The sequence below is a fragment of the Saccostrea cucullata genome, unplaced genomic scaffold (assembly GCF_032062105.1).
Source record: "Saccostrea cucullata isolate Sc308-1 unplaced genomic scaffold, CSIRO_AGI_Scuc_v1 ctg53, whole genome shotgun sequence".
Taxonomy (NCBI): Eukaryota; Metazoa; Mollusca; class Bivalvia; order Ostreida; family Ostreidae; genus Saccostrea; species Saccostrea cuccullata.
Genome location: NW_026936258.1, coordinates 45,085 through 65,478, shown reverse-complemented (window position 1 = coordinate 65,478; position 20,394 = coordinate 45,085). Strand labels below are relative to the sequence as shown.

Genomic DNA, 20,394 nt, shown 5'->3' with positions numbered 1-20,394 from the left:
TGGACTTGGTCCGAGATTCCGATACCGTGCATACGTAGCGGTTGATAGTTTTTGCCCAAATGTTTTAAGCTCACCTGAGCTGAAAGCTCGAATTTCTTTTCTGATCACCCATTTTCCGTCGTCTGTCTGTCTGCGAACTTTTCACATTTTCAACTTCTTCTCGAGAACCACCAGGCCAATTTTAATCAAACTTGATACAAACCATCCTTAGGTGATAGGGAGTTTAAAATGTTAAAATGATAGGACCAATACCCCTTACAAGGGAAGATAATCAAGAAAAGATAAAAATATAGTGTGGGTTCATTAAAAAAAAATTTCAAGAACCACTGGGCCATAAAAGCTGAAACTTATGTGGAAGCATCCTGAGGAAATGTAGATTAATTAAGATCCTAAAATTGTTAAATCATGACGCCAGGGGGTAGGGCGGGATCACAATAGGAAATCCAAGTTTTACATTGAAATTTATAGAAAAGATCTTAAGAAATCCTCTCAAAGGCCAGAAAACCTTGAGCTCGTGTTGAGGCATCATTGGGTTAGTGTAGATTCTGTATTGTTAAAATCATAACTCGGGGAAGGGCGAGGCTACAGTAGCTTTACGACATAACCAAAGTTCTTTAGGTGAACGATAAGGCCCCCCTGGCCTTTTGATTAATATGTCTATACAAATTGGATCATTTTTAATAAGCAGACACTTTTGTCACATGGTTTTGGCGATGTTTGGTAATATTCCCGTGTAAGTAAATGAAAGTTGTTTTTTTTTTTAATCTTTATTGAACAAAAACAAGTTGATTGTTTTTCTCAAAAACTAGTGGTAGATATGATAGAAATTGTTTATCCTGTAAGATTGTTTGAATTCCTTCACCCGACTATGTACCAAGTAGATTATCTCAATTGTAAAACATAGAAAAAACACTGAGTAGGCTCAGACTATCCTCACATTGTGTGAGTATTGAGTCTAGCAGATATATGCACTAAACGAAAATAACGATTAGACGAATGCCGTTTTACTTTTAATACGATTTTTTATACTGACTTAAGAGAAAGATATATTTTAAAATATTTAGCTTGCGTTGTAAGACCTTTAGTATGATAAAATTGATCGAAGCGTTAAAGGGGTTAGGTGGTTGTGGCCATTTTTAGACTCTTTTGGTCTCCTTCAGAAGAAGAGTTCCATATATATAGATATACAAAAATGATCAAATTTTAAAATTAAAATGTATGATTTTTTTCTTTGCCAAATGATAGTTGACAGCTTAAGTTATCATATCTAAAAACAAGTTACATATGTGGTTAATTTATTGACCCCTAGCCTAATTCTTAAATTTCGACTTGGAAAACACAGGCCTATTCGAATGTTTTCAAAAAAGGAAAATTTTACTCTCAAGCAAGATATATATGATATATATACTCCTGTATGGTTCTTTTTAGCCTTTTTTGGTTCTTCCTGAGCCGAAAGCTCAAGTGAGCTTTTTCTGATCACCTTTTGTCCCTAGTCCGTCCGTCTGTAAACTTTTCACATTTTTAACTTCTTCTCAAGAACCTCTGTGCCAATTTTGACCAAATTTGATACAAAGCATATTTGGGTAAAGGAAAGTTAAAATTGTGAAAATGAAGGGTCAAGACCTCCTCCAAGGGGAGATAATCAAGATAATACAAAAGTAGGGTACGTGGGGTCGTTAAAAAATCTTCTCAAGAACCACAGGACCAGAAAAGCTGAAATTATGTGGAAGCATCCTGGGAAAGCGTAAATTCTAAATTGTTAAAATCATAACCCCCGGAGGTAGGGCGGGCCACAATAGGGAATCCAAGTTTTACATTGATTGAAATAAAGCATTTAAAAATCTTTGGACCAGAATTGTAGCATAGATTCTAAATTGTCAAATTCATGATCCCCGGGGGTAGGGAGTGGCCACAACAGGGAATCCAAGTTTTACATCGAAATACTAGTACATGTATATATATAAGAAATTCTTTTCAAAAATCTTTTTCTCAAGAACCACTGCACGGGCCAGAAAATCTGAAACTTATGTGGAAGCATCCTGGGGTAGGGTAGATTCTAAATTGTAAAATCATGATCCCTGGAGGCAGGGTGGGGTCACAATAGGTCACAATAGGTATTACAAGAGGAAATCTGGTAAAGAATAGAGAGAGAGAGAATATTCTTTTCACAGTCGTTTCACGTATATATACTGACACGCAAAAGAAACGCAACACCATTCTTTAGGGGGAAATAATTATGTAAAGTAAACAATTTTGTATCTTAAAATTATGAATATCTTCAATTTGGTAAACATCGGTAATTTAACGGTTGAATGATTTCCAAACCATAACCGGAAGTCAAGTTTTAGTCTGCTTAACAGAAATCAAAAATTGCATGTTTAACAAAACATTCGGCAATTTTATGGAGTCTTAAGGGTTTTTTACTGTTCATCAGATGTAATGCAGCAATGTTTCAAAAAATAAACTCTCCTTTCGTTTCCCGTAACGATGCTAAGGCTACTTGAAAATGGCTTATGTACGCATTTCCATTGCTCTGGCTGGAAAATTTCAATGTAAATTTATTTTTTATATATATTTTACTTAGTAAAGTAAACAGATAAACATTTAACATTTTTATCAAATCTCTGATGTTCTGAAAAGTGAGTTTAGCCTTACTTTATTCGCTTTTGATAATCATCAGATAAAAAACAAACATTTGTAGATTACTACTTGTTGCATTTCTTTTGCGTGTCAGTATATACGAGGGCTGTTCAATAAGTAATGTCCTGCGTGCTCGGAAAGAAGCAAAGACGCTTTTCACTGATTTAGTCTTCATGATTTAACTTAGTTATTGATCTCTTTTGATTAAAACACATGTCCGTAATTTTTTTATCCAATTTTTGATTGTTTTTAGAACTCATTTTTGGGTATGTCCCTTAGTATACTGGAAAATGGCAGATCCAATGATTTCCTGGACTTGGTTCTTCCTTCTGAAAGGTGTTTTTTCAAGTTTGTAAGTAGAAACATGTCAAAAGGTCAAAGATCTGGCGAATATTGTTAATGTGAAAAAAACATTAACTTTCTGTTTATCCCGAAATCCCCTTTACTCTTCAGGGCGTTTTGGTTTGGACGCTGTTTTTATGAAGAAATTTAATGTAGTGGATTCCTGATTCTGGGTTCTTCCTCTAATAAACCTTTCGATTTTGGTGCAAAAAAATTGCTTTCTAACCTCCTCCAGAAATTAAACTGTCTCCCCGAATATGAAACAATACCACTATAATATTTAAGAAAATTGCATATAAATCTGTCTTTGTGTGTGTGCAATTCTTTGTTTTGTTTTGTTTTCGCTGTTTTTATCAAGTACATCTTATGGTAAATTTTGTTTGGAGGGTTTTTTTAAAGCAATAGATTCAAGCTCCATTATCTGTTAGAATATCAAACAAACGTGGATAACTACAATTACTGATATTTAAAATAATTGTTAAGACATTCGTACATGCTGTCGTTTTCACTCATTTTTCAAAATATAGGGTGACCTTTGAGTACTAAGCTTTTTTACCGTCAAACGTTTCTTAAAAACAGTGTAAGCTACTCCCGAAATGATGTCTATCAAGTTTGTTATGTGTCTTAAAGTCAATCATACAACATCTAATATTATTTGTTGAAATTTGGCAAACAGTACATAAATTGTTATAATTTTTTGTTGGCTAGGACGGTACCCATTGAAATCCACCTGCTCATTTGTCTTATAAAACAGGTATTGGTCGCTGTAAATGTCACATACAATTTGTATTTCAGTGAATATTTCTTTGGAATTTTTGGCATGTTTTACAGCAGCTTTAATGAAGCTATTATTTTCACTCTAGTTTACTTATACTTTACCATTCATAAATAATGCAGTGCCTCGAATGGCCTTGTTTTCCAGCTTCTGACAATGAAACTATGTGACAAAAAGTGGTCACATAAACTGTTATAAATTCATTAAAGATTAAATAATGAGAGAAAGTCAAGCTTAATGTCATATGATATCTGTATTGTATGTTATACAGTTCAGGACATTATTTATTGAACAGCCCTCGTATATATAAAGATTTTTATACACATGAAAAACTGTGAATAGAAATTGCATAATTATGATTGATATAATTATGAGATTTTCAAATAGACACATATACTAGTAAAGTTGTCAGAGATTAGAAATGAAAAAATATCAGGTTTTTTTTTTTTAATGAAAGGGGGGGGGGGTGTACGGACAATCCTGTTCACGAGCGCCTGTGGAGTTAGCTAGAGTGACGAAATGATGTGTGTACCCCTGTTTGTTTATGTTGATTGATAAACGACGATGTTTTTTTTTAAATACAATTAATCTTGAAATAAAGAAACTATTCAGTGCATAAAACTTTTTCAACTATTGCTACATGTAACTAAATTTCCAAATCAATTTTATGATTTAACATTTACTCTAGCTGTTGAATATTGCATGGTTTGTTTGTTTAACGTCTCTCTATCTAGAGCATTTTAAACTTGCATTAAGACACCACCATTTGCCTTGAGGGGGGGTAACGGCCTATGGGTATTTCACTGGGTTCCTTTTTGTAACAGCTATTACTGCGACACTGGAACTTGTTAATACAGCCAATCTCATTCGGGGGCGGTTATTGAAAATTTTTCTACATAAATGTTGAAGACGTTGCGCACGGTGTTGATACTATAATATCTAACTCTTTATGTCGCAAAGAAAATGGCGGTTTCGCGATGTCATATTTACTTTAAATTAAAAATAAAATCATTTATGGTATCTAAAGTAATGAATAATTCTTAAAATTTTCTTTTAAATAATTTAAAATTATTTTAACTATGATGAGGTGTTACTCAGTATTGGTCATTTACGGCGAAATTCCCGTGTCCGACGTTACATCAATAATTGTTCGCGCAACTAAAAGGTATGAAAAAATGCACTTACAATTCTCTGAATTAAATGAAAGAATCTGTCAAGTTTTGTATCACGTGTATAGTGTGATAAAGTGATTAAGGGACTCCGACCCTCAGCCAGGAAGGACAACTCGTTGAACTTCTCAGAAAGGTCTAATTAAAAGTAGAAATTTTTATCCCAATTTTAGATACCAATGTTTATGAACATGAATGAAATTAGAAGTGATTTATGGAGCTTTGCAAAGAACCTTGAAGCACATTGAGAGGCATTTAATGAAAATTGTTCCATGAAAAGATTTAATTTTCAAGCTTCATTTAAAGACTTTTTGAATTAAATTATAAATTAAAGAGTTGTCCTTCCTGAGGGTCGGAGTCCCTTAAGAAGTCAGGCGGACTAAAATGTAAATATGTAGGCTACTTGTGCACGTTGAATAGAAAACAAAAGTGTTATAAGTTACACATTTATAGAGATTGATTTTATCAATAATTAACATTTTACATGCGATTACAATTTCCATCCAGAGTTGTTGATGAGACAATGGTAGAGAGTGACTGGAAATCATGCAAGTCCTCTTCAAAGTGTTATGACGTTGCGCACGGTGTTGGTACACATTGACGTTACGTCAAAATAACGCAAAAAAGTCATAACGTTGTTATAACGTTTTTAACCTGCATATTTTAGACCTTTAAATGAATTTTATTTTTCAAAAATATAAAAAAATTAAATAAAAGGGCACATAGTGTGCAATGTTTGAACCTTCTTTTTTGAAATATTTATATGTTTATTAATAGATCTTAATGATAAAATTTTAATTACTGAAATGCCAAAGGCACTCGGTGAATATTCCTCTTTCTATTTTTCTCACGGGATCATAACACTTTGAAGAACACACTTTTGATTTTGAACTAGGGGTCAACAAATTAACCACCAGATTACTAATTTTTTTAGATATGATATCTCAAGTTGTCAACTAGGCCTATCGTTTGGCAAAATTTTTTTTATACATTTTGATTTTAAAATTTGATCATTTTTGTATATATGGAGCTCTTCTTCTGAAGGAGACATAAAGAGTCTAAAAGTGGCCACACCCACCCAGTCCCTTTAAAGGGATTATAGATCTATACACGGGAAAAGTAACACTGTCTTAGATCATAAGTACGTGAGTTTATCTATATGTTATGGCTCCTCGTCGTTCAAAATTATTTTGACGAAAATTGCACGCCATAAGTAAATAAAAGTGGGTATAACATGGCTGCTCTCTCAGTTGAAAAAAATATTTGGAAGTTTCTTGTATTTGGGGTCAATGGCAGAATTAATAGGCCTCCTCTCGAAATCATTAGGAATGAAGTAGATGGAAAAATTGACAGGTATATATAACTATAAATAGATATGTGCATTTTCATTAACAGAGAACACAATCAAACTCTTGCTTTATCGAGAAAATTTTAAAAATGTATAGGACGTCGATCCGTCTGTCTGTCTGAATTTTATAAACATGCTCTACATCAATTTGAAGTAATCGTAAAAAACAGGATGCATTTTTGGCAACTTATGGCGCTCAGGATTGATCAGAATTTTCTCAAATACTCAAAAGGTCAAAACTTTGATACCCAAAGCAAGGTCTTGTCACAATGAATTTGAAGTAAAAACCCTAGCACCAAGTTGCAACCAGCTGTTCAAAGTTATGGTGAAGGTAAAAGTGTGATATATTTTTTGTAAAAATATGTCAAACTCCAAGGTCAAGTGGTGGTGGTATCCAAAGAGAGGTCCTGTCACAAGGAATACAACTCAACTGTGAAATATTCAAAAGTAAGTGTTTGCAGACAAACACGCGAACGGGCAGGGCAAAAACTATATACCTCTGAATATTTAATTACAGGACATAAAAAACGACAAAAAAATTTATGATATTACTAAAGCATCGTCTCAAGCCATGGTCCGGAGTCCGCATATGGCTCTCTCCTACCCGTGGCTGTTTGATCACAAAAACTCTCGTACTTTTGAATATCTACGCCACTCTATTGTGACGTCATATTCAGTCATTGGCAAGTTTTGTTTCCATCGCAATTGAAATCAACAATTGACGTCAACAGTATAAAAGAAATATTTCCTATAATGCGATTGGACAGTGAAAGGTTGCGATAAAGTTCATCAACCAACTATGCTTTACTCGCAAAGGTCAATTTTTTAATGAACTACGAAGAATTCTCTCCTCGTTCAACCACAGCCAGAATGGGAGAGGTTCATACATTTTGGCACAGGCACCTGAAGTATGGAACGACAATCCCCCCCCCCTCCCCCTTTTTTTAAATGAAAAAAAATGTAAGAGTGTATAATACCTCGAAAATATAAAATTTCCCCGTCAAACACATCTATATGTCGTTATATGCAAGCAGATTGTACTTTTTCTCACGTTTAAAGAATGGCCCTATTCGGTATAATAAAAATACACAAGGTAAGAAACAAAAGTTGTAAACAAACGGGGGTTCCCCACTTCAAGACAGATTTCTATGGTAATAACGGTGTTACCTATCATAATTTTGCAAACACTCTGTCTGGGAGATGTTTTTCTACAAAACTATTTAACCTAAACCCCGCCATTGATGGTTAATATGCCGTAACCGGACGATTTATTAATCGGATACATAAAATTTTCTCCATTGGCAGCGTTGGAGGAGGTTTTGGAGCTGCTTTTCTGTTTCGCCTTATCTGATTGGTTAGATATTTAAACTATATTACAATTAACCAATCAGATAAGGCGAAACAGAAAAGCGGCTCCAAAACCTCCTCCAAAGCTGTCAATGTAGAAAATCTATGTATCCGATTAACAGAACGTTCGATTACGGCATATCAAACGCTTTTAGCGGGGTTTAGGTTTAAGAGACTAGTAAAAGAACATCTCCCAGACAGAGTGTTCGCAAAATTATGATAGGTAACACTGTTATTACCTTGGAAATCTGTCTCGAAGTGGGGAACCCCCGTTTGTTTACAACTTTTGTTTCTTACCTTGTGTATTTTTAATATATTCGATCAGTGCTTACTATCTGTTCTAGATATATTACTGTAGTCAGCGGCGACTCACACAAATTGTTCCGACGAAAATAGTTCCATCATTAATAAGTAGATACAACATAATTGTTCATGATAAGAATAATGTTGTGTATGTCATACGTAAAAGAAACTAAAATTAATGTAAATTTTTCCTCCAAAGATCACTTTCCCCCCTAAATGCAAATAAAAAATGTTAATATTCCTACGCTCGCTCCCTCCTCCCTCCTCAGCTATTTCTTTTTAACATGTTTGATAACAGAGAATATCTAGGTCATTCTTCGGTTGATATTTTTTCACCGATGAATTGATTATACTATATATCAACAACTGTAGTAAAATCATGTTAATTGTTCGTTAATCATCATATAGTTTCCTCTTACAGAAAAAAATCATTCTATGTGTGTAATATATTAATTGACGGAATTTTCGATCCCTGTCAGTGAGCAGATTCCTGCACGTGTGTAAACAAACTACACACAGGGAGAGTACCTATGAATTGTGTAACAAAACCCGAACTGGCCGGGGATTTCTAAACTGACAATTGTTTAATTTTTATTAATCAGAATTTGTATTCATGTTATCTAATTATGAAAAAAAGTTCTGTCTGTCATCGTAACTTCTCTGTTCGCGGGAGTCCGTTTGACAACTCCATCGCACGTGTGTAGACCAAGGCTAACTGGACTTGCGGACACGGGTATGTGTACTGTTTATTAGGAGACTGGGTGACAGTAATGCTACCGACTCACGAAATTTACACAAGTTCTATAACTAGACAGTACAGTTTTAATTTCATAAAAGTCATTAAACACTCTTAAACATATTAAATCTAAAAGTCGAATATCTTTGGATATGGGGTAACCCATATATCTATTCTTGTTATTATACCGAATAGGGCCATTCTTTAAACGTGAGAAAAAGTACAATCTGCTTGCATATAACGACATATAGATGTGTTTGACGGGGAAATTTTTTCGAGGTATACACTCTTACATTTTTTTTCATTTAAAAAAAAGGGGGGGGATTGTCGATCCATACTTCAGGTGCCTGTGGTCGCTATATCTATGGACTGACCGAATTAAAGTGCTACATTTGCTATATTATTTTTTTACATTAAGGTTTACAAAACAAAATGTGAAAATAATGGGAACAAGGCACAAGTTTTCTCTCTTTAACTCTTAAACACTAGAGATAAAAATTGATTAAGCTGTTATGTGTTAATGTGAGTGTTTCATTGATATTGATGGAGTAATTTAGAGGATTTACTTTAACTTTATTTGATTATGTTTTGTATCAATTTTTGACAAACATATCCAATATGTTTTAATATAAAGTAGATCCTATATTCAAGACTTCAAGGCATTGTTACGTATCATCAATTACGAAACATGAAAAAATATTAAATGAGTTAAAGTAAATAAGTAAAGATTTTTTTCAGAAACATCAAGTCATATTCTGTATTAGCTATAATTGTGAAATCAGTACTAATTTTGTTTTATAGAAAATTGTCTCCATTTTAAGAAACATCAAGTCGATATGCATTTCATATTCTACAAAATGTAATTCGTATTTATGCTGTTCTATACTCAATCATGTGATCAAGTTTGAGCCAATCATCATGATCATAGAGCTTGGAATAAATGGTAAAAATAATATTTGTTCATAGCTAGTATGATTGCGTATATATATAAATTAACATCATTTGTACAACATTAAGAAATGGTTGTACCACATTTTTAGCTCATCTGGACAAAGTATAGATGAGCAGCTCATGTAGACAAAGTATAGATGAGCTTATGATAGTCCTGTTAGCATTGTCTTCCCTGTTGAAGTTTTAGGAGCAGGTCCTACCTGGACCAAACCTGCATGGATGATGCACTATCTCTGTACTTTTATGACCTGCTATGATTCAATTTGCATGGATGATGAATGTTAGGATCACAGACACTTAAATACCAGACTTGGTCCAGATGTTTGAATGCAACATTTTTCTTGATAAGTGAATAGGTTATAAATTAAAGTTTTTGAAGCAAGTATGAATCCTAATCAACCAAACTTGCATGGATATTGATCTTGGGGTGCACACACTTGCTAGAAAAAATGATGTGATATTTCAATTCCTTACTAATAAACAACATATGCTGAGGTGAGCGTTGCATTGTTTCATGCGTGGATCTAGAGGAGGTCGCGGGATCCAGATTTAACACAATTTTCAATCTAAAATCTTATCTGTAATTATTTTTGTTTTCAGTTTTATCCGAAGTGGAAGTGGAATGATTGTCATCAAATTACTGAAAAAAATATCCGGCAAGCACTTCAAATTTTACCCGGTGGCATATGCTTTGGCAAAATGTGCAAGATGTGGTGACAGACAAGTTTCGAAAGAAGCTTATTTACTGATTCCTAAAGTTTGTAAAACACCATCTCAACTATTCCTTTTCCACTACTACTGCAAAGCTGCAAATCTCAGAGGAGACTGGCCTAGATCTCATAGGAGGGCTATAGCTGCCTGGTACACTGAAAATAAAGAAAACAGGGAAGATGTGGTTCAGTTTGCAAGACATGTTACAAAATACAAATGTCGGTATGGGATTAGCCAAAGAAGAGTGATTAAATCATGTCACCCTAAACCACCAAATGAGAAATTTGGTTTTATTTTCCGATACATTACAAAAGGATTGAAAAAGGCTAATGAGAAATACCCACCCCAGAATTCAGCAGGCAAGAAAGTGATGTCAGATAGAGGTGAAGATTTTTTAAGAGATTATGAGGCAATAAAATCAGGACGTGTCCCATTAAGTCAGGTGACTGATGCCATTAAAAAATGGAGACTAACTTGGGAGCATATCCCTCCAAAGTTTTTTGAAATGAAAAAAGATGAAGAAAATAAGAAAAGATGTAAAGAAATTTGGAGAACATTATTGCTTCAATCACAAATGCCAATGACAGCAATTGTGAGGAATCTTGTGAAAATGACTAGATTGGGTTTACTTGTACCAAACAGTAAAGAAGAAAATACTGTCTGCCAAAAATTGAATGACCCTATGATCTTGGAACAGTCAAATATACATCCATATCATGTCCTTACAGCACTGGCTGCTTACAGAAGAGGACAGAGGAGAAGAAACGGAGAAGATATAAAGTGGGCAGTGAGCGAACAGGTTGTTCAGGCTCTTTTCCAGTCTTTCTTGCATACGCAGGCTCTGCCTTTTACAGACAAAAGACTACTATTGGCCATTGACAGTACAATAGAAATGAATAATCGAGTTGGAAGTTCATGCCTTCCTATGAAAGAAGCAGCAGCTGCCTTAGCACTAGCAATACATCAGAATTCCAAATGTTCTGAAACAGTGACATTTGGAAACGTGACCTCTAAATTTGAGTTTCAGCCACATGATCAGAGTGTATTTGACATAGAAAATGCCCTTGAGAGAATTCACCAAAGGACCGAAAATTTTCAAAGATCTGATTTTAATGCTCCTTTCCGTTTTGCTAAGCAGAACATTGAGACATACGATGGAATAGTCTTGCTGACATCTTTAGTTGACACAGAGGAGGCAGCAACCATACGAAGATGTTTCCAAGAATACAAAGAACAAAGAAATGGCAGTGTAAAAGCTGTAGTTATAACACACTCTCACTCTAATCATGTTGGGACAGAGGAAGACGATGACATTTTGGATGTTGAGGGAGCCGATGGATGCGCTGCTAAACAGATCATAGAGTTTATCAGTGACGATAAAGAAGGTTTGGAAGAAGTTGATTTTGTCGAAATGAGAGATTAAGATTATGGCATCATTATGCTACAAATGTACTTGTTTTTGTTCATAATAACATATATCCTGTTTAGCTTTCATTCTCCATCAGAGAAGTGCAAGGGGAACCACAGAGTGGATGCCAGTATTGTTGCTAGTCAAATACGTATACAAACTGTATTCATGTACTGTACAACGTGTTACCAGTATTTTCTTGAGATGCCCGGCTCAATTAATTTGTGTTTAATTTGCTTAGTCTTACTACCCCGGTAAAACATGTATTTGCTGAAAATATTGTTTTAATTGATAGTTACTCTGACCTGTGATTATAGTGATTATACCATTAGTCTTTTGTGAATGCTTCAACAAAAAAAATAATAATAAAATTGTTTAAATTTTTTACCTCTAAACATTGTGTCAGTATGTTTTAAACAACTATATACGTGTTATGACAAAAATTAAATTATATGGAAATATGAATCTAGAACAGAGCCATGATTAGCCATATTTACATGGAAGCATCCTCAGCTATCGTAGATTTTGTTCACAATCATAACTATGTGGGGTTTGGATGAGATGCAATGGCCAATGAAAGTTTTACATACAAAAAATCATCTGTCTCGAGAACAGCAGAGCAATGGTTTGGTCAATGACCAATCCTTACCTTGCTATTCCTGAGAAAAAGACTTTACGGGGAGTCATGATTCAAACAAATCTCAATCTACAATACTTGAAGTTGCATACACATGCATATGAGCAGTCATGGCTTTGCTGCTCTAGACTAGTATACATTTTAGAAGATTTTCCCAATGTATTCATATCATGTAAAACTTTGATCACCTGTTGTGGCCCCATCTGAGGGATCCTGATTTGAATACTACCTTAGGATGATTCCATATTTAAGTTTCACAGTCTGGCTCTAGGATTCTTGAGAATATTTTCAAAAGATGACATTAATTTTTCACGAATTTATAATCCTTTTGAAAAAGTCTTGAAATCCCTTTAGTCATGGATAATTTGTGGCACGTTTTGTTGAAAATGGCCCAGTTATAAAGTACTGTAAGTCGTTTTAATTCCTTGTTGTTAAAATTTCATGATTTCTCAAAAATGAATGATAGCATTCACGGTGGGTTTAATTTCTCGGAAAAATTATGAATCGTGAACATTGAGAAATTAAAACCATCTTGATTATTTACCAATCTACAGTATTATGTTTGTCGTTTATATAGTGATAATGTTGCATCAAATATAGTGTCTTAGGCTAAAAAAAAATTAATCAACTGTTTCTCAGGCCAAAAAAATCAAAATTCAATGCGGCAGGCAGGCTTTTTTTTTTTTGAAGCAGGATTTAGTCTACACCTTTTTTTAAAGTCATTTGTTCAATAAAATGATAATATCTACTAATTCTTAAGTTTTGTTCTCTGAAATTAGTTATAATATGTATTCAACTTTAAATAATGTTATTCCAAACATTTATTTAAAAGTTTATTCATAAAATGCTGTAAAATTTATAAGAAATATATTGTTTTTCTAATAAAAATGTCTGTCTTAGCATTTATGAAAAGGGCAATAACTCGATTTTCTTTTTCAACTAATTGGGTTATTTCCCTTTTCAATAATCAATAAAATTTATCAATGCGGCCGTTTTTAACTGATGCGGCGGTGCCTGAGAAACTATTGATTAATTTTTTTGGGCCTTACCAGCCCCTAAGCAACATTTGTCAACTGCAGCAATAGAGATGTGAAATTTTCGAAAGTTTAACTTTTATTTACTTAAATTTTCACTAAAAAATACAGATGTACTTCATAAAATAGTGAATATATTTTATATTCGCAAATCTACAACATCCCCTATAATGCTTGCCATGTCATCATGATAACCTAGTATGAAGTCTTGGATGACTTCTAAAGCATAAGCATCTACACCAATCACATCCAACATGCTGGAGTCGTGTGAGAATGAGGTAGGTTTGCTGTGTTTAAAATGCACCGTGATGCACTTGGCAGTAGAATGACACAGTTTGTAATTAGAGAAACCTGACTGGATTTCTTGAACTTTTGGTAAATTAACTTTGTCTGTAATCAATATGATGACATCAAAAGGCTCTTCTCTTCCTTCTGCATAAACAAATGGTGCAGTGAACGACAGAGGTGCGTTTCCCTCCTCTCGTATTGAAGCAATTCTTTCTAATGCAATTTCGATATCTCCCATACTGTCGTTGTGTCTTGGAACATCAAATCTACGCACAAAGTGTCCAAAAGTTACAATTTCAGCAGACCTTTCATTTTCTGCTAGCATCATTGCCATAGCTACAGCTGCTTCCTTACAAGAAAGCCACTGCTTTCCCACTACATAATTGTCAAAGTTCATTTTGATATTGATGGCAATAAGCAGTCTTTTTTCTGTTGAGGGTCGGCATGATAATTTATTCATGTACGCTCTATAAAGAGCTTGTATGATTTTCTCGTTGATGGGCCATTCCTTTCCTCCAGATCCCTCTCCCCTTCTATAACCTGTTAACGCTGAGATGATATCTATAGGATGTAGTCTACTGCTGTTGACAAGTTCAATGTTGGTTAGCCTCTCACAAACCCTCCTTTCTTCATCACTCCCAGGTTGAAGAAGCTCCATGGATCCTGCTTTTCCAAGATTCCTAATTAAGGCCATTAATGGCATATCTCTCATCAAAAGTGTTTTCCAAACACGTGGATTTTTCAGAAATTTTGTCGGAATGTGTTCCCATGAGAGATCCCATTTGTTGATCATTTCAAAAACAAGTTCAACATTAACATCTGGCTTTTTCAACTCTTCCAAGTCTTTAAAAAATTTTGTGACCTGACCGTTTATCCTCCCATTTCTTATGGCATCTGCAAAGTTTTGGTTTGCATGGGAGAGTCCTTTTAGAACATAGCAAAATATATATTTCATGTTTTCATTTCTAGATTTTGGGTGACACGACTTTATAACTCTTTTGTGACTGAAGCCATGTCGATGCTGATATTTAGTGACATGCTTAGCTAGATTTAGAATATCCTGCTGATATCTTGGATTTGCTGTATACCAGAGTGCGATACCCCTGCGGAATTGCCTTGGCCAGCTTCTTATTCTCACTAGCTTTGATATTCCTTGCCTTCTTTTGTACTGCTGCTGTGTGGAGTACCTCCAGTATAATCCATTCTGTGAGCTGTCTATCTGTGCGCAATACGATAAAAACATAAAGAGCTCTGTTGGTGTGCTGCAAACAAATTTTAAAGCATCCAGTGCTTCTTGTCTTAATTGTGGCATGTTGCATTTTGCACATATGGCAAGAGAGTATGCAAATGGATAGAATTTGCAACATTTCTCTTTGTTTTCTTTAATCCAGTCAATAATTGCTTTTCCTCTTCCTCTTTGTATCAATCTGAAATTAACATATAAAACAAAATTATTAATTAAAAATAAAATGTATATTCAATTTTGGATCTCTAAACAAGAACACTGTTTTATCTAAGCTAAGGGTATTCATAATAATAAAATCTTTTGAAGAAGAACTGGGCCAGAAAAAAAAATTATGTGTATGATTCAGTATATAATAAATATAGGTTAAAAAGTTTAAATCATGACCCTTTCAGGTAATAATAGTCAGTTTTGGATGGTTTCCCTTCCCCCATTCTGAGAATTTTTACAAAAACACAATGATTTTCACAAACAGGAATGCCCCACTTCAACGGAGATTTTCAACATGTAATATTTACAACATAACTAATGGAATTCACGGGAAAAGCAGAATGTGGTGACGATGTCCTTCATGTTGCCTCTAATAAGAGCTGTCAAAAACTTTTATTTTTATTAAAATTAATGAGTATTAACAGGACTAAGACTAAGTCCATTTTCTTTCCACTGGCAGCCAAAGAGGTAGATAGAATGTTCTATATGTTTTGCTTATATTGGCAATGTAGCAAAAAAAAAAAAAAAAAAAAAAAAAAAGGAGATAACTCTTACCGAGTACATATATATTTCAAAAGTCAACATGATGTGTAAATTTGAAATAGTAAAAAAAAAAAAAAACTTTCTGAAAAAATGTCAAGTTCTTCCATTATATCCATATTTTTTCCTATGTAAGATATTCAAAACTTCAAAAAGGTTTATAAGATTAAATTGATGTCAGATGATTATATGTTTTCAATGCAAATTAAACTTCAATAATTTTCTCACAAATCATTTCAGAGCAATTCTGCAATTTTCTGCTACATTGTGGGTATATCATAGCTAGTGCACCCCATGTAATTCTGTAAATGACGAAAGATAAGTATATATATAGGTCTACCCCTCTATACTATAAAATCAACAGTTGATTTTATAGTATAGAGGGGTATCAGAGTAGACCTATATATACTTATCTTTCATCATTTACAGAATTACAAGGGAAATGCCTATGGGGTATATGTGGGAGATATTCTAACTATAATGGTGCAGCCTGTCCCAAGACACCATTAGATTATTCTAACTATCAAAGAGGAGGCAATTCTCTGAAACTTGACAAAAATGGAAAGTGATATCAAATGTAGGCATGACAGACTAGGAATTCATGGCTTCATGCACATGTACTTTGGATGAATAATAGTATCAAATAAGTTAAGGCAAGTAGGGATTTCATTTCAACCTATTTTGATCATTAATGTCACTGTCAAATGGGATTGATCACCGTTGGCCAGACAACTATTAATTGGTTGAGCATCTGACTGGAGTTTTAGTAGGTACAGGTTCAAACCTCTGTATTTTTTTCCTCTCCCATTACATTTGGTGCTGAGCCATGTCCTGGAAGTGACAGTTGAAGGAACTGCCAGGGAATAGCCTGGATTGGTGTCTTTGGCAGCCAAAGACCTTTAAAGAGGGGGGAAGGTGGCGGTCAAACCAGTTTGATTCCCATTGACTAGATAGCCCATTTAGTAGAGCACCTGAATGCATGGAGATTTAATGGGTCTGGATTCATATCATGGGGCTCACTCGATTGGGACCCTTCTAGAAGCAGGGGGGAATGTTAGAAGGGTTGGAATATGTATGTCTAAATCGAATGTTCAGAAGGATATTGAATAGGATGGAATATTATCTGCAATGTTTTGAATTACTGCAGTTGTTGAATTTCAAGAATTTAAATCCTTTTTTAGGCATTAAATGTTAGTTTGAAAGGGAAACTTGAGATAATTAAGAGTGGAAAAATTAATTTAATATAATAGTATTGGGAATTTTTTCTTTATTTATGTAAAGAAAGATTTAAAACATCAAGTGTCTGAGACAAAAGAATATTAAAGAGCATGTAAAAAAAAAAATAAAATAATTATGATCAAATCAGGGACCTATTTACGGCTCAAATCTGCACCTCATATTACATGGTAAATTATGAAACTGTGTTCAATGGTTGATTTTACTGCAATTACACAACAGAAAAAATGCTTTTTAACAACAGAATTACCCTTCATACATGATAAGAATATTTTTTTGCAACTGTATTTTGTTTTAAGTTTGGTTTATTTACAATAATAAAAATCCCCCAAGTTTTCACCAAACCGCTTGACGCCATATTAGAATGCTATCCTTCAGCTATCCTTCCATCTCTGACGTGGAAGGCTGAGAAGGCCTTCTAAGTCTACCCTACCAAACCAATCGAGCAGACAGAATGGTTATTCTGGAATAAGAAGGGTCCCAATCGAGTGGGCCCATGGGCCCATCTCAAAATTTGATAAATCGAACTGACTTTATTTTCTCTTAGTATGTGTATATAAAATTCAATTCATAATAAAACCTTAGTTATCGAAGGTATTTTTTGTAATATTTGCTCCCCTAACATATTTGGTAGTAATACTTGAAGGAAAACATGTATATTGCGAATTCGTTATATATGATTATACAAATTCTTTATACGGATATAACGAATTATGGATATAGCGAACTAAATTCACAGGTCCCCAGGACTTCGCTATAACCGAGTTTTACTGTATTTCTTTACATTTATAAATAAAAAGTTCCCAAAATTGTAATATTTAATAATTTTTTTCATTTTCTCTTCAAGTTTCCCTTTCTAACTATAACATTTAATGCTTTAAATTCAAGGAATTTCAAATTCTTGAAAAACAACTACTGCAGTAATTCAAAACATTGCAGATTATATTCCATCTTATTCAATATCCTTCTGAACACTCGTTTTAGACATACATATTCCAACCCTTCTGACATTCCACTCTGCTTCTAGAAGGGTCCCAATCAAGTGGGCCCACTGAATTTCCCTCCACTCCCATTTCTGTAACAAGTGGCCCCTATCTCCCTGTCACTTAATTAAAACATTCTAGTACTTTCATAATGATTTCCTATAGAAATGAATCATTAAAAGAACTACGCATGCTAACTCTAGATTCCCGCCTACATTTTATAACCATTTAATTGAATATTGATGACAATTTGGCCATAAAACCATTGTTTAACACAAAGAACAGTTCAATGATAATTTATATAAATTATTTTAATACCAGTGCTAAATAGTAAAATATCCCAAATTCCAGCTCTTGAAATGGGGGGGGGGGGGGGGGGGGGGGGGGGGGGGTAGACAATATTTTCCACTGAAATCGGGCTATGAATCATCACCATATTTTTAAATAGTATTTGATATGAATAAAAATCTTTTTTAATGTATTATGCATATAACATTAAGCATATATACTAGTAAAATACAATGTGTCAGTTGTAAAGCTCTTCGAAATAGCTGGAAAAATAAGCATATTTTTGTCAATGTTTGTCTGTAAACACATATGTCCCCCCCCCCCCACCCCCCTTCCCGTGAAACGCAAAAAGCTCTTGTATGAATTTGTGAAATGACAGTCGATATTACCCGTAAAAAGGAATTTGTGATTCACGGGGGGGAAAAGATGTATTAAAAATATTTCCCGTTTCCCATTGATTGCTACATGTATAGTGAAAAACAAGAATAATACCCAAAATTTTGAGTTATCTCTCGTTGTTTTCCTAAATAAGTCGTGTTTTATGAAAATTCATTTAAATATCAATATAAATGCTAAAAATCATTCGAATAATTATCTTAACTTTTGAAAATTGACTTGGAGGTAGGCGGGAGAACAAGACTATCGTTCGCACTTCTTTGTATTTGCGATCTGACAAACCGAAAGTAGAACTGTTGAGCGCTTTAGTTTCTACAAACTAACAACGATGAATTAAGCATATTGTCTTTGGTGACTTCATTTTTACCTATCAATGATATTAGACTCCGGAATCTCCTGTAATCTTGGTCTATACACATTTTCCTCGACCCCCAAGAACAAAAATCTCCATAACAAACTTTCCTCATCTGCCATGCCTCTTCTGAACAGCTGAATGATAGATTGCCGTGCCCGACTAAAAAAATATCGATCAAAATATCAGACGCAGAAATTTTTGGTAAGAAAACTGTTAAATGCTACATGTAGTATGTATATAATATATATCAATACATGCTATAAAAGTTTGTAGAAAAAAACCCTGAAATTATGAAAGCCTATAGAAGGATCCAAACGACCAAAGAGAAAAATATATTTAAATTTGATTGAACCTTCTCAAACTTTCTTGATAAATATTTGTCCAAATTCCAGAGAATGCCCTGGGGTCCATATTTCCGGCAGGTGTTATTGTATTCAGTTCTACCTGAGTGAAAAAAAAATACAGTTAGTCTCCTCAGAAAAGATAACGGATTTGTTTGTTTGTTTGACTTGCCTTGTTTGTCCATTACAACAAATAACAGACTTGCATAATATATATCCAACCACCGAAATAAGATTTTCTAGTTTGGGTAATTTCACGCTTATCACGTTTTTCTTTTCGGGTAAGTTGAAAGCCCTATATGTTTTCTCATTCAAAAATTATCACCATTTAATTAAAATTGAAATTGAATATAAAAATTTCTGAAAATTGGATCAAACTTCAAGATCAACATCACAGTGTCAAATATTATAATAGTTTATTATATATATAGCTAATAAAAAGTCTATAACAAAATACTACCAAAAATCTAGAGAATTTTAGCGTTCAATATCTTGACGTTTTATTTAAGGAATGAAGCTAATTTCAACTTATGTTATACGATATATATGGCACGCCAAATTCACAAAAATGAGATAAACCTAGTTTCACATTTGATAAACTAGGTTTATCGGCTGTAAACTATAGTTTACAAACCGTAAACTATAGTTAACGATTCGTTAAGTATAGTTTTCATCTGTAAAACTATATTTAACGGTTGTTAACTATTATAGTTTACGAATGATAATCTTAGTTAATCTGTCTGTAATAAGCGTTAACAATAGAGTTTGTTGATAAACATAGATTCACGTTTGTAAAGTATAGTTTACAATCGTAAACTATTGTTAAGAGTTGTTAATCATAGTTTCACAAATCGTGAAACTATATTTATCAGATCGTTAACTATAGTTAACGGTTTGTAAACTATAGTTTACAAATCGTGAAACTGTATTTATCAGATAATCTATGTTTTGCAATCGCAAATGATAGTTTTCGGTGTTAAGTATAGTTTACGGTTGTGAAACATAGATTATCGTGTTAACTATGGTTTACAGATGTGAAATATAGATTAACGTTGTTAACTATAGTTTACAGTCCGTAAACTCTAGTTTACAACCGATAAACCTAGTTTATCG

General features: G+C 33.8%; 2 protein-coding genes across 2 annotated transcripts; one reads left to right on the top strand and one right to left on the bottom strand.

The window, feature by feature from the left end:
- The first annotated feature begins 6,112 nt into the window (after positions 1–6,112).
- Positions 6,113–12,116, top strand: LOC134245115 (RNA-binding protein Ro60-like). Its single transcript, XM_062727374.1, has 2 exons — positions 6,113–6,279; positions 10,212–12,116. Exons 1-2 carry the CDS (start codon positions 6,161–6,163, stop codon positions 11,743–11,745), a joined length of 1,653 nt encoding a protein of 550 aa, XP_062583358.1. The 5' UTR covers positions 6,113–6,160; the 3' UTR covers positions 11,746–12,116.
- A 1,346-nt stretch (positions 12,117–13,462) lies between these two features.
- LOC134245114 (RNA-binding protein RO60-like) lies at positions 13,463–19,092 on the bottom strand. Its single transcript, XM_062727373.1, has 2 exons — positions 18,953–19,092; positions 13,463–15,116 (listed from the first exon to the last, which is right to left on the bottom strand). Exons 1-2 carry the CDS (start codon positions 19,057–19,059, stop codon positions 13,541–13,543), a joined length of 1,683 nt encoding a protein of 560 aa, XP_062583357.1. The 5' UTR covers positions 19,060–19,092; the 3' UTR covers positions 13,463–13,540.
- Positions 19,093–20,394: the final 1,302 nt, after the last annotated feature.

What these genes read in the sequence shown, in the direction of transcription:
- LOC134245115 (XM_062727374.1), top strand. Translation starts at nt 6,161, where the DNA reads ATGGCTGCTCTCTCAGTTGAAAAAAATATTTGGAAGTTTCTTGTATTT. An exon ending in GTAGATGGAAAAATTGACAG is followed by an intron (nt 6,280 to 10,211) that starts GTATATATAACT and finishes TTTTGTTTTCAG; the next exon opens with TTTTATCCGAAGTGGAAGTG.
- LOC134245114 (XM_062727373.1), bottom strand. Translation starts at nt 19,059, where the DNA reads ATGGCAGATGAGGAAAGTTTGTTATGGAGATTTTTGTTCTTGGGGGTC. An exon ending in GAGTCTAATATCATTGATAG is followed by an intron (nt 15,117 to 18,952) that starts GTAAAAATGAAG and finishes TGTTAATTTCAG; the next exon opens with ATTGATACAAAGAGGAAGAG.